Source organism: Phoca vitulina, unplaced genomic scaffold (assembly GCF_004348235.1).
Source record: "Phoca vitulina isolate PV1807 unplaced genomic scaffold, GSC_HSeal_1.0 scaffold21, whole genome shotgun sequence".
Taxonomy (NCBI): domain Eukaryota; kingdom Metazoa; phylum Chordata; class Mammalia; order Carnivora; family Phocidae; genus Phoca; species Phoca vitulina.
Window position 1 is genome coordinate 16,002,019 of NW_022589724.1, and position 15,194 is coordinate 16,017,212.

The 15,194-nt window shown below is 42.5% G+C and overlaps 1 protein-coding gene across 1 annotated transcript in view; it reads left to right on the plus strand.

The window, feature by feature from the left end:
- Positions 1 to 15,194, plus strand: part of PAPPA (pappalysin 1) — a gene marked incomplete at its 5' end in the record, with an annotated part of 238,201 nt that overhangs the window by 73,600 nt on the left and 149,407 nt on the right. The window contains one exon of the mRNA XM_032418990.1: positions 5,581 to 6,079. Within this exon, the coding sequence (XP_032274881.1) occupies positions 5,581 to 6,079 (499 nt within the window). The remainder of the gene's footprint in view (positions 1 to 5,580; positions 6,080 to 15,194) is intronic.

Sequence of the window (15,194 nt, forward strand, 5' to 3'; positions counted from 1 at the left end):
TGGGTTTTTTTTTTTTTTTCAGTGTGATCTGGAGGCTTATGGGGTTCCTGGAGACTTTTTAGTGTATCCTCAAAATCCAAAATTATTTTCATAATAATGCTATGATATTGCTTACCATTTTCACTCCCATTCTCTCCTGAGAGAGCAGTGGAGCGTTCCAGTGGCTACGTGGAATGTGATGTTATTACTGCTCTGATAGCTAACAGAGCACATGCTTACGTGTTCTTGTGTTTAAAGTTCTTCAGTGTTCATTTATAACATGGTAACTACCAGTAGATGTAACCCACATAAATGAAAGCTGTTCAATAATGCTACGAGAGCTTAAGCGGGTTTGGAGCATGAAACGTGAGGTGTGGAGCAGGGGGAGTTTGGACTGGGTGTTCTATAATGACTGGATGAGGATGGGTTTATACTGAGGGCAGCAAGGAGCTACCACATGCCTTGGCGGAGGTCTGGGGCATGGTGCGATGTGTGTGTTATAAAGACTGTGGTGAAGAGTCTGGGGATGGGTGTGCTGGAGGAAAGGGAGCAGCTGGGTGGCTGTTGCAGGAATCCAGGAGAGGGATGGTGGTGGCCTGGGTGTGGTCCACGGCTGTGAGAAATGGAGAGAAGTCAATGGAATTGAGAGATATTTGGGAGGTGGAATCAGCAAGACTGTCCCCCAAGACTTCTCTGGCTAAAACCATCTTGGTTTGTTCTACGTGCTACATGAATGAAATAATTTTCAGACATCTCCCCACACCTCCATCCAACCCAACTGTCAATTGGATAAGTCAATTCATGGTTTGCTCCTGACCCTCTTAAAGCATGATATGTAGAGTAGAGTTCATCTGGAAGTGCTGAGCCCCCTGGTTCCCTGAGCTGACTCAGGCATGCAAGGAAACCCAGCAGCCTTGGGTTTTCCTTCAGGATATGTAAATTTAGTGCATGCAGTCCAGGAAAAGACACTGTTCTTTTTTTAGAGCATCCTATTACAGGCTCTGTGATCCTTTTGGCTCAGACCCTTTTAATATCCTTGAAGAAATAAACTTTTCCATGAGCCAAACTCTGCAATTTATTTCTCAACTCATTTTCATCCTATTTATCTTTGCGTGTTTAAGTTTTTGGACTTCCCAAACTAACATAAAACTCCCAAATCCATGAGCGATGCCAGACCTATCTTTGGGGTTAGGGAAAGAGTATGGGGTGGGGGGGGGTGAAGAGGACTGGACCTTGGTCCAAACCCTGCCATCAGTGTGCTCTGTGCCCTTGAATGAGTCACTTAGCTTCTCTGAAGAGAGCATCTCATGCACAGAATAAATGTCCTCTCTAGCTCTAATATTCCATGGAATTGTAACTTCTTTAACTCCTTATTAGTAAGATAGAAGGTTTTTTCATTTAACAAATATTTATTGCATATCCACTATCTTCCATTAACTCTATTCCGTGAACTTCAGGTAAATACAGTCACAGAAATTCTTGCCTTTGGCCACAGAAAGTGGTTGGATGCAAAAGAAACCCTGTTTTTGTATTTCTTGAGCAAAAACTGTATTTCATAGATGAATATTTCCTGAGGTGCTCAATACCATGGACACTTGCTACCTAGGACTTTGATAGCTAGACCCCGTCAACTCAGATCTCAATTAAGATCACGTATACAAATATATAATGCATTGCAATGTTGGGTTTTCCATGAGAGAGGAACACCTGGCACTAGCTGTTTTCATTTTTTATATTTCTGTGAGTCCTTTCCCCATTTTTCTGCCTAGAATATTTCAGGTGTACTGAAGTATTCATCTGGAAAAAACTCGGCACCAAGTTTTTATAACTATGTTTGTGTCAACAGCTGCAGTGTATATACACAAAGATACATAATAGATGTCTGTATGGATCTTCATAAATGTAAATTTAAATCAGCATAAGTATGTATGAATATATTTCACACACTTATATGGCCTCATTTCTAGTGGACAGCTTATATAAACATGTGACTTTTCATTTAGTCACCATATATACAAAAGGGTATGTATTAACAATGAAGTAACAGTACCTTTGCACTTTTCTTTCTTCCCCCTTCCTTCTTTTTTCCTCCCTCCCTCCTTGCTTCCCCTCCCCTCCCTTCCCCTTTTCCTCTGCCCTTCTCCCTGCCTCACAGCCATGCCTGGTCAACTTTCCAGCCTTGTTCTTTTTTCCCCCTTAGGCACTGTGGTTAGTTGTCAACTCCTCTGATGTTCCCTTGTCCAAGCCACAGGTACGATTATCTACATTAGTACAGCCATTTCTCCCCTGGTGTCACTAGACTAGAAGCTCCATGGGGTCAGAGACCGTATGTGTAGAAACTTGTTTCCCTAGGTACTAGCCTAACACTGGACACAGACCAGGCAGTCAATAATTATTCTTTGGATGGATGGATGGACGAACTGACAGGTGGACAGATAGACACATGGATGAATACATAGATGGATGGGTAGTGTCTATGACTCTGAACAGTGGTTTTTCTAAAAGACAATTCTCACTTGTTTGCTTACAGTTTTTCACTATCCCCCCATCCCTCTTGGTATAAGATGCCGATTCCTTAAAATGACCTATAAGCCCTTTGTGATCTGGGTTCTGTTTAGCTTACTGACCTCATCTCTTGCCACTCTCCCGTTGTGCTCAAAACCATAGTCGTCTTCCTTCCCGTTCTCTCTCAGCTGTTCTCTTTGTTTGGACTACCTCTTCCTCCCAAGCTTTTCCCTATTAATTCTTCCCTATGTTTCATAACAAAGCTAAATATTTGTGAGCATTTACTAATATCCCATCCCATTCGAGTTTTACAGCACCCCTGTGAGGTAAGTATCATCAGAGTAGGTGATGGGATGAGAAGCTCTATAGCTGATGCTCTAACCCGGCTTCCATTGCTTCAAAGCTTGGCATGCTCCCTGGACCAACAGTATCACATATATTCCATTCCCCATCAGGGAGTGACTTGACCATCGGAGTCTCAGTTCCCACTTCTGTGAAATGATTTTTGTAAGACCTGTGCCATAGACTCACTGCCAGGATGAAGAGAGCTGAGGCACGTAATGTGCTGGGTGCAGTGCCGCGCACCTAGGGGATGGTCAGTTCGTGGAACCTGGTATGGGTAAAGGGACTGCTGCATTGGTGATGGTTGGACTCAGCACACCCCCGAGGCTCTTTTTTTACATGGAAAAGTTTATCTCTGATAACCAGACAAGCACAAGCTTTGCTAAGATCTCCATTCCTGTTTATTTCCTTGAGTGTCATGTCCAGGCTCACCTTCCTGTCTTTCGGAAAGCATTTGGTCCCTCTGTTGATTAACAAGAAACTCGGGAGAAGGCAGGAGCCAAACCTATTTGTCATCTTTGCTCTCCTGTGGCTCACACCACTGATAGTCATTTTCTCCAAGGAAGGGAGAGAGATGACACCATCTCTTGACAGGTCCAGGAGAAAGTGTGTGAAGGGGTGGAGTGCTCACCGGGCACTCCCCGTCAGCAGGAGTCAATGCTCCATGAAGCTCTCACTTTTTTTTTTTTTTAAGATTTTATTTATTTGACACAGAGAGATACACAGCGAGAGAGGGAACACAAGCAGGGGGAGTGGGAGAGGGAGAAGTAGGCTCCCCGCTGAGCAGGGAGCCCGATGCGGGGCTCGATCCCAGGACCCCGAGATCATGACCTGAGCTGAAGGCAGACGCTTAATGACTGAGCCATCCAGGCGCCCCAAGCTCTCACTTTTTTAACCCAATATTAACAAGATAGGAGATTCTTCATTTCACAAACATTTATTGAATGTCCACTTTGGTCACTGTCTGTGGACCAGGCGCTATATTAAATAAAGGCTACCTGAAATTGAGTGAAACAGAGGGATAAGAGGCAAAAACATAACTGTCTTATGAGATCTTGGTGACAATCAGATGAATAAATTAATGGCTAGGGAATGTGCCTCACACAAACTAAAATGCTACCCTCAGTAAAGCTCTGTGAATAAGTGATATGTATGTGCCAATACCCCACAAAGTTAAGAAAATCAGGAACTCCACTGAGTTGAAGAGTCTACAGGAAGAAAAGCTTCAGCCTCATTAAGGAGGCTTTGACTTAAACCACTGGTCACTTCTAACCAGCCTTTGCTGCAGATAATGGATGGACCTTGCCAAGGAGTGCTGGAGAGAATCCTGTAGTTCTATCCATCTCTTCCTGCTCTGATGTGTTATATCTAAGAAGTCTTTGGAATTTTCCTCACACTCTTCCCCTCCCTTTATTTCCTTGTTCTCTTCTCTTCATTTCCACTTGGTGTCTTCTCTCTTCTCCCTTGGCTGGGCAGAGACACAGAGATTGGAGGCATTTTTATAGCCTTCACTGCAGTAGCTTTCCCACCCAAAATGGTTTTCTGGTTTTCATATTGTGATTCCTATGATACTGTAACAGTACCACAAAGCCATTTCAGACAGAGATTGCCTTTTCTCTTTTGCTTTAGAAATATCCAGCATCCCACCTCCCACCAACCAGCGATGTAAAAGAAGAAAAAAAAAATGTAGCTAATAGGACAATTTGAGATCTTCCATCCTACCATCACCAGCTGATCTGTATCTCTTGCTAGACTCCTTAAACAAATTAGAGCCAATCACTACACTGAGTCCTGATTACTTTTCTCAGCAGTGCAAAGGAGAGCTCTCTGAGGGTCTAGGACTAATGATCTCAGCAGAGAAAAATTCAGAAGTCGCTGCAGGCTGAGATCAGTGGGGATGAGGCATTGTCTCCCCAGGGAAAAAGTAGAAGAATCCCTCCTTCCTTCTCCCCCCCCGCCGCCCCACCTTACCCAACCCTCCCCTTCCTGAGTCAGACCGGACAGAGCTCTGAGGAGCTCAGTGGTATGGAATGACCTCATGTGGCTTAAGAGGAGGAGAGATAAGATGGCTCCAGGGCCGCCTTCCAGCTCTGTCATTCATGGTTCTAGACAGTTTCCTCCCAGAATCCTCAGTCCAAGGGGAGAAATGATCTGTGCTCACCTCTTCTTTGCTGAAGGTTTCTGGTTCTTCTGTCATTTCATGCAGGTTGTACTGAAAGCAATACTGCAGGGATCCTAGTTTATTTTAGTGGCCTCTGCATGCAGTAGGGAGAATAAAGAGTATGAACTTCAAGATGAGACAACACTGGGTTCTAATGCTGACCTTCACATCAAGCTGTGAGACTTTGATCAGTTCACTCCACATTTCTGAGCCTTAGTTGCCTCACCTCTGAGATGAGTCTTTGCAAGAAGTAAGCAAGTTCAGGGGACATATGGGTGTTTGGCAAATGTGTGTCCCTCCCTTCTTTCCATCTAAGGCAGCAAAGCCTACAAGTAGGATATGAAGAAGGAAAGTTGGGGCATTCACTAAAGAGTAAGATACTTATTGAATGTAGTTTTGACCAAATGTTTGGTGATTCATTCAAGATCTGTATTGCAGGGGTGGAGACAAGCTGGGTGCTGTGCATACAGCTGATTCACTAGAAGACTGAGAATCTTCCTTCTCCTTTCCCCTCTCTCTGAGCTCAAGTCAGGCCAGTCTCTCCTAGTGTCTACAGGGCTTTCAGAACTCATACCCTCATCTCTTCTCCATAGGTCATCCAGATGTTGAACAGCCCTGTAAGTCCAGTGTCCGCACCTGGAGCCCAAATTCAGCTGTCAACCCACACACAGTCCCTCCAGCCTGCCCTGAGCCACAAGGCTGCTACCTTGAACTGGAATTCCGCTACCCCTTGGTCCCTGAGTCTTTAACCATCTGGGTGACCTTTGTCTCCACTGATTGGGACTCTAGTGGGGCTGTCAATGACATCAAACTGTTAACTGTCAGTGGGAAGAACATCTCTCTGGGCCCTCAGAACGTCTTCTGCGATGTCCCACTGACCATCAAACTCCGGGATGTGGGTGAGGAGGTATACGGCATCCAGATCTACACATTGGATGAGCACCTAGAGATTGATGCGGCCATGTTGACCTCCATTGCAGACAGCCCACTCTGTCTAGAGTGTAAGCCCCTGCAGTACAAGGTGGTCCGGGACCCTCCTCTCCACGTGGATGTGGCCTCCCTCCTACACCTCAGTAGAAGATTCACGGACACGTAAGTGCACTCTCTGGATAGGGAGATGGTCAGATGGGTGGGCTGCAGACGAATGTAAGGAGGCTCAGAGAGGCCTGCCCTAGAAGAAGGTTCATTACTTCTAGGGATTCATAACCTGGCATTGATGGTAGAATTGTCCTAACACGGCAGGGTTGATATGGTGGGAATAGCAATGCACAAGGAACCAGAAAGCCTGGATTTTTGGTGAGAGCTCTAATGTAATGCTAAGACTCCCAGACCTCTCTTAGTTTCCCCAACGATAAAATGAAAGAGGCTGAGTAAGATTAGCAATGAGAAAGTCATGTGTTACTCATGAAATTGGAAGAACTGACGTTTGCTAGTGATTTCCTATATATATATATTTATTTAAAGATTTTATTTATTTATTTGACAGAGAAAGACAGTGAGAGAGGGAACACAAGCAGGGGGAGTGGGAGAGGGAGAAGCAAGCTTCCCATGGAGCAGGGAGCCGGATGTGGGGCTCCATCCCAGGACCCTGGGATCATGACCTGAGCCGAAGGCAGACACTTAACGACTGACTGAGCCACCCAGGCACCCCTCGTTTTTATATTTAATTGAAGAAGATTCGTGCATTGTGATTGCTTTTTCAGTGAGTGAAAAGGGCGTGAAGTTATAGCAGGATGTCCAGAAATTGAGCGTGTTTCCGCATATTTGCATGAGAATGTTCCTGGAAGGTGAACATAACTAGTCACAGTCCTTGTTTGGTTCCCTTTTCTGAAGTGGAAGAGAGGTTCAAACTCATTTGATCCTTAAGAGCCCTTGCAGCTCTAGGTCTCCAGGAGCCTTCTGGGATACTCACAGCTTTTATGTGAGATAGTGCTTGCCCTTAATATTCATTTCTCAAGCTATCTCTTCCTCAAACATCCTCAGGATTTATGTTTTAGGAAAGAGGCCACTTTACAGTGACCTCATTAGTGCTTTGCCTATATGCCAGACAGTGGGCTGAGATCTTTGCATCTTTTGCTCATTTCATCCTCTCCATAACCACAGCCCAATTATCCTTCTTGTTTTACAAAGAAGGGAACGACAGCTTAGAGATGTGAAGTCACTTGTCCAAGATCACATAGTTAGAGAGTGGTAAGATCAAGGTTCTGTCCTAACTCCTAAGCCAGTACCTTCAACCAGTGTTCAATTAAAGATGTGGTTTCAACTTCTGCTTAATCTAACCGACCTAACTTGGGTACCAAGAGTCTACGAAATTAATCACCAAACGTTTGTTGAACATCTACTATGTGCAAGGGATATGGGTCAGGAACACTTTGAGTACTAGAGAGAACAATAGCTCAGAAGTCAGATACCTTGTGTTCAGCTCCAGCCAGTCCACTTACTAATTTTAGATAAATCCGTCAATCTCTTTGAGCCTTACTTCCCTCTTCTGTGTGATGAAAATGCTCAAGTCAATGGTTTCTATACGCCTTTTGTGGCACTTTCTTTGGTTCTAAGATGATATAAGACCCAATCTCTGCTCTGTCTACGTGAAAACATTTGCTGAGCCAATCATTAATAGAAACCAAATTTTGGAGGAAACTTTTAATCTTTTTAAGAGTTAGAACCACTTTCAAACACTTTACCAGCACTCCCTTTTACATGCCAGCAATTAACGTGCACATCACAAGCGGACCCTTGCCCATTCATTGACTCAGAGATGAAGAACATCTGTTCAAGAACTCAGAGGGAGCACTTGGTTTGTGTTTGAGAGTGTACTTAAAATTTAAAGGATCATCTTGCCTTGAAAATATTCCATAACTCTGTCTCTTTCATCTTCTTGCTTGTCTAGAGTGGCAAAGTTCTATAAATATGCATCCACTTAAAATTTCTTTATAAAACAATGGAGAGAAGAAGTCATAGATGCCTTAAACTCTCAGTTTAAACACAGCTTTCATTTTTTGCCTGGAGTTGTGCGCCTGTAAGAGCTGACATGGGTTGGGTTGGTAAATGTGGACGGGTAGAAATTCAACTGAAGAAGTGAGAGCCCCCTGAGTTCCATTCCCAGATAGTCATGAAATTGCTCTAGGATCTTAGGCTAGTCGCTTACCCTTTCTGGCCTTCTGAGGCCTTTATCTATAAAGAGGAAGTTGTACTAGACTGGGGGTTCTCAAAGTTAGGTGCATGTCATGGAAATTTGGGGCATTTTAAAATCTCTTGTGTTTCCCCAGCATCCCCTCTCCAACCCCATCCCCCACCGCCCCAGGTACTCGATTAACTGGTAAGGGGGATAAAGCTGGGCCATCAGAACTTTTAAAATCTCACAGGATGATTATAATGTGGAACCATGTTTAAGAGCCACTGCCAGTTCTCAGAGTAGGGCCCCAGACCAGCAGCAGCAAGACCTGAGAACTTAGGGCAAGTCCTTAGATCCCAGCCCAGACAACTGAATCAGAAACTCAAATATGGGGTCTTCCCAAATGACTCAAATGCTGGCTACAGTTTAATAGCCGCTGCTGTAAGTGATCTGTAAGGCTCAGGGATTTCCAAGGTCTCTTTCCCAATACTCATTCAATTTACAAATCTGTTTTGAGAACATTCTGTGTGCCAGAATGTTCACTGGGAGCTAGGTATTTCAGGGATGACCCGGCTCCTTTCCTGTAGACACTCACACTTCAGTGCTGAAGCCCTTAACCACGTGGTTAAAAACACCCAGTCCTGTCCCACTTTGCTTCCAGAACCACCACTATTCAGACACACACTCTTATGCTCCATTTGTTCTTTCATTCACTCAACAAATCTTTCTTAGGCCCTGCTCTGATGTTTCAGACACACGGGCTAGACTGAGGCTTTCACTGACTTCCTCTATGTCTTTCTCGAGTCCCAAGGAATTTACTGGAGACCTAGGCTGAGCTACATTTCCTGACCTGAATGTTCTCTGAGACTCTAAAAAACGTAAAACATCATTCCAAGTCAACCTACCATTTCAACTCCTTTATCTCTTGGTAATTCGAGTTTTGAACTCCAACACAAATACCTCTTTGTGTGTGTGTGTGTGTGTGTGTGTGTGTGTGTGTGTGGTGTGGTGTGGTGTGGTGTGTGTGGTGTATTTTGCTGCTTTCACATTTTTTCCATATCAAATAAATTGGCTCTTATACAAGTTCTATATAAAGACTGTTTTGGAGAAAAAGAGGAGAGAGAAAAAAAATGCTTTCTTTTTCTTCTCTGACTCAACCCATTACATGATTCCCTTTGACCTTTGTCTTCATTTTTTTCTCTCAACAAAAATATTTATTCTTTCCTTTATCTATACTGGAGATAGTTTCCCAAGGTATGACATTGATGAAGGGAGAGGCTTCTGTGCTTACCCAATGGACACTTCTAGGAGACTGATTACTTTTGGCCAGGAAGAGGAAGAAATATGGAATTCTCCATTCCATGGAAACCCGTCCATTGAATGACAAGTGACACTGGTGGAGGAAAAGGGGACCAGCAGTGACTTTGCCACTAACTCACCATATGTTGTTCAGACACATTGCATCGTGGCCTTGCTCTTCAGTTTCCCTCTTTGTAAAATGAGGGGGGTGACACATTAAACTCTTCTCTGTGGGTAGACATCGTCCTTAGGTGACAGGTGATTCATTCCACTTTTTTTTGTAGTAAAAGGGACCTTTAAAAAGCCAGTAAAAGGGAGTTAGCAGAGACTGTTTTTAAGAATCAGTACCCAGAGGGGACCTCACTGATTCACTGGGATGCCCTAGTACAATGTGTAGTGTGTGGACAATAATAATAAAAATAACAATAATGCCAACCATTTGCTGAGTATTCTCTCTGCTTTAAGTGCCTTGCCAAATATTTATGAGGTAAAGCTCAGAGGAAAAGCTGAAGCTCAGGAAAGTGATTTATTCAACCTAATACAGCTGGTAATGGCAGAGCCAGGATTAAAACCCACATCTAATTCCAAATAATACCTTCTCAACCATAACACCATACTGCCTTCTGCTGTAATAAGGCAAAGGCAGAATTCTAGAGCTCAGACATTCATCCAAGCTGGCTAAAGTTTGAGATACAGCAAGTGGAAGATAGGATATGATTCACGAGCCACCAGCCCTCAATCAGTTACTGTGACCCACTCTGGGAGTCCAGCAACACAGTTACATGGCCAGTTCCTTATGTATCTGGCTGGGAAGAAAGAACAGGGAAGCTTCTGTTTCTCAACTTGACTGCCAGGTGCTTTTGTACTGGCCACTGTGCTCCTTGGGTCTGCATAGAATCTTTAGATTTCTCAAAGAAGTAAAGACTCTGGACAAAACTAAGCTTTTTTTTTTTTTTTTTTTCTTAGAGAAATTGAGGTATAAAGCAAACCAGAAACAATGAATAGCAGCTCACTCTTTTCATCTATGCATCTATCCATCTATCCATCATCAATTCATTCAGCAAATATTTAGCAGTGTCCATTAGGTAGCATGCACTGTTAGGAAATGATGATACCGTGGTGCCAGGACAGGCATGGAGTCTGAGCTCATGGTGCCCACACTGTGAGAAAAGAGGGAAGCAGTGTTACCGCAGTATAGTAATGCGCTGAAGGCAAAGACAGAGACAAAAAGTGGCTTCTAACCCAAACTTGGAAGAGCCGAGGTACAATTAAGGAATATAAACTTCCTGAGGAGTGGATTTTTTTTTGCCTCTATGTCTGCTAGTGCTTTCCAAGTGCCAAGAACAATTCCAGGTATAAAGTAGACAGTGAATATTTTTGAATGGCTGTTGAATGAAGAATGGGAAGGAGTCTAGTGGTTGAAGAGAAATGGAGGAGCTATAATTTACTGAGCACCTACTATATGTCAAGAACTTACTAAGGGTGTTACTTAAGTAGTCTCATTTGATTTGATCTGCACAGCAGCTCCACAAAGTAGGTAGTCTTCTTCCCAGGTTATAGATGAGGACCTGGCACTCAGGCTTTAAACAGCTGTCAACCTGCCTAGGGGGATTGTATGTAAATCCATCAACTCCAAAGCTAGTGCTCTTAGTCATTCGTTCTCTGGTTGAACAGGTATGTTTGTGCCTCTCTCTTAGTATTTCTGATTTAGAACTAGAAATATTCTTAGAAGTCACTTCTCCCAATTGGCTTATATGTGTATCTCAATTAATTATTCTATTGATTTTTCTCTCACGTTCAGACCTGTTAACCTGCCAACACAATCTCTGTCTATTTTGCCTCAGCTTCTTGGCATTCTTAATATAATTCTTAGGGGAAATGAATAAGCATAAGGAAAGGATACATTTATATGATCTGAGTGGAATTTCTTGTGAATATGAGTCCAGATTTTATAAATCAGATCCCAGATCGGACTCTGGACTCTACATGCTGAGAAACCCCACCAATCAGCTCAAAAACTTTAGTTCATTTATCAATCCATTCACTTAGCAAATATTTCTTGATTCCCATCATGAGCCCAGCTACTTTCTAGGCATTAGGGATGCAGTAGTGAACAGAGCAGGAAAGGCCCTTGCTCTCATTGATTCCTATAATGTAGCTGGGAGACACAAACCAGAAACGATTGCATAATATCCCAGTTGGGTAGGATATAGTGACTTTAGAGAAGTGGTAAGGGAGGGCCTCTGATGAGGTGATATTTGAACAGAGACCAGAAGTGTCTCTTAGTGATTCATAATAAAGACTAACTGAACTGCCATCACAAAGTTCCTAGTCTGTTTGGAACATGGGTGTCTTATAACAGGATCCTTGGTCCTTGATCACTGTTTGGCTTCTCTTATATTTAACTGTGCTTGTGTTTTTGTTCCTTTTTTTTTTTTCCCTTTTCTCTCACTTGGTTCAGATTCTTAAATACAATATTTATCATGCTCATATGTGACAGGATCAGGGTTCCATGAATGCTTGTTGAATGAATGAGTGAAGAATGAGTCAACAGTAACACAAAGTGGAACCTCTTGGAATATGGGTCTTATGCTTCCAGATCTTAGCCATAACATTGACATGCGATGCCGTATTAAGCCTCAGAGGATTGGAAAAGTTTAGACCAAATCAGGGTCAACTGAAGGCACATGTGGCTCTCTCATGCTGTTTCTATGGCTCTCAAGCTGAGTCACCACTTCATTGTTTTTCTTAGTCCCACTTCTTTTCCTGGCTTTCTCTATGTCACTCAGGCATCCATTCTTTGTTCTTGTATGTGTCCATTTATTAATTCATTCATCAACCAAAGAGTGCAAATCAAATATAATTGTGTTCAGTAATACTTGTTTAACAAGTATTTACTAAGTGTCTGTTCTGTGCCATAGACTATGTTGGAACTAGGAATAGAGCCCTGATTCCTAGCCTCATGAGCACACAGTTTAAAAGGATTGAACAGGCAAGGAATCAGGTAACTATTCTGCAACATGAAAAGCAGTCGAGGGCAAGGAGCACAGGGGGTGTGGGAAAACATAGGAACAGTATCTACCCCAGCTTGAGGTGGTTAATGAATGTTTCTCAGAAGAAGCAATGTCTAAGCTGAGACCTTAAAGATGATTAAGAGTTGATCATTGAAGAGGTTTGCCCTAGTACAGATGGTTGAAACCAGGTAGATTCTCAGCAAACATTGATAAAGAAATGAATGAATGAATGAACCAACATACCATACTTTATGGCAGAAGTTTGGTCACAGACCAAACATGGAGTTTTGAGGGAGGAACATAGTAATCTGGGCTATCTATCCACTTTGGTTCTTAAATCTGTTTCACTCCTTTTAAATGCCCTACAGTACTCCGTAGTGGGAATGTGCTACAGGTTATTTAGCTGTACCCCTAATGCCGGGCTTTTACATTATTTCATACATTTTTCTATTACAAACCAATGCTGTTGTCAGTACCCTTATAGGAACCTCCTTGTAGGCACATGTGAGCATTTCTCTAGAGTTGATACTGAGAAATGGTATTACTGGGTCGTCATCTGTGGGCCTTTTTCATTTTGGTGGGTACAACCTCTGGTATTCTGAGAGGGTGAACTGTGTCATATCTTGCCAGCAGTGTGTGGCAGGACCTGCTGTTCCTCACTGTCACTACTACCTGGCAAAACAAAAGTGCTTTGTCTTTGTCCATTTCATGATTGAAAACATGGATTCTCATTTATGGTCTTGTGACTGAACATCTTGAGTGAGCATCTTTTCAAATTTACTGGATATCTATACTTTCTCTTCTGTGACTTGTCTATGAATGTCTTTAATTTATGTCTAACTTTTCATGTCTAGCTTTTCATGTCTCTGTTTTCCCATCTGTTACACTGGGATTTTAATGTCAGTGCTCCTGCTTATCCATCAATGTTATTGGAATATAAGGTAGAATAGGTAGTCAAGAGAGAACTAGCATTTGTGAAGAAGTTACTCTTAGTGTAATCATTTATACATTGATATATTTTTCAAATGCTGATTTAGTATGCTCCCTGGCTGGGAACCATGTCACATTCTGAAAATACAATAAGGAAAACCAAACCAATTTCTGTCCTCCATGGATCCTGAATTTAGTCACTGTGTTAACCACAATCACATATGCAGATAAGCACCTACTACTAGTAGCACTAGCACTAACATCACTACTACTAACTACCATGTAGTGAATACTTCCGATATGCTCAGTATTTTTATAAGCCTACTAATGAGGTATAGATATCAATATACCTTATTTTTAGATGGGGAAGCTGAGATTCAAAGAGGTAAAGCCATTTATTTAAGTAAGATCTCACCATTAATAGATGTTAGAGTCAAGTTTTACATCTCCTTGCCTGACCCCCAAAGGCTGTTCCCGGCAAATTACTGAGCATAATCATTGCTGCAACAGGCAGAGCATAAGGTGGCATCTTGATGGATGGAGAAAGTAGATATTTCAATTAGCTTTTCTTGTTTCTAAGGAGCAATAGAATAAGAACACAAAAGAGAAGAAATATTTTCCTTTGTTTTTTGAACATTTAAGTAGATGAGGAGGAGGAGACTTGATGAAGTGTGGAGATAATCAGACCAGCGTGGTTTCCATTAATGTTTTGCTGAAATGCATGCTTCAGGTCAGACCTCTTCCTGAGTAGGTCCTTCTTCCATGCCAACCCAACATGGCCTCTCCTGCATTCTGATGTCCTGCCCCCAGGACTGATGAGCAGCATCAGGAGTAAGTGCTTTCTCTCCAAGCCCAGAATAAATACCTCTGTTCCTAGCCGAGGCTAGCAGGTTATATAGTCAGCATAATTTTACTCTATTTCTAGAAGCTGGGCATCATCTACCTATGACTCCCTCTTGTCAGTCTAAGGCCAAGTACCTCTTAGAATGAAATATGGGTTCTGGGAATATTAGAGTAAGCAAAGGATTTAGCAAAATCAACAGATCTCCACGGTCAGCAGCAGTATCCATAGAAGTGCTTGCTGTCTCCATACCTTCATGATTTTGAAAGCGTGAAGAGTTCCTGTTTGGTGCTCACACCACTGAAATGACTTAACTAAATTTCTGTGGGTCAGTCTGATGCACCACTGGACTTTAAACTGAGTTGTTACAGTGTCTCTTTAACAGATGTTAAAGAAGACCCACAGAGGTTAAGTGATAGACCCAAGGCTCCATCGATAAATTTATTCATTCACTCATTCAATAACAAGTGCCCTATTACATGTCAGTCTCCATGCTGGCACTGGGATTCTGAATCTTACAGTTGGGTAGGAGGGCTGGGCTGAATAAATAGCTCAAATAAAAATAGAATTACAAGCTGAAGATTATTATTATGAGATTATAATGGAGTATAATCCCTCCTTGAATTAAGGGGGATATATATAGAAGTCAAGACTGGAGAGGAAAACAGAGGCCAGATTACGCAGGGGGTGTGGCCAACTTTATGGAGTTTGGGTTTATTTGTTGGGAAATAGAGGAACAAACCAATCAGAGGAACAAAACCTGTGTTTTTTATAAAATTGCTCTGGGTACTGTGTGAAGAAAGGACTGAGGGAGAAAGAGAAAGTCCATCCAGAAGTTATTGCTCAAGTCTAAACTGGAGATTATGATTATTTGCATAGTGAAGTGGATGGCTTGGAGGTATGTTTTAAAGGTAGAATCAATAGTATTTAGTGATGTATTGCTTGAAAGGGTTTTAAGAAGGAGCTGTCCAATGACTTTCAGGTTTGAGTATTTGGAATGAGGGAAAT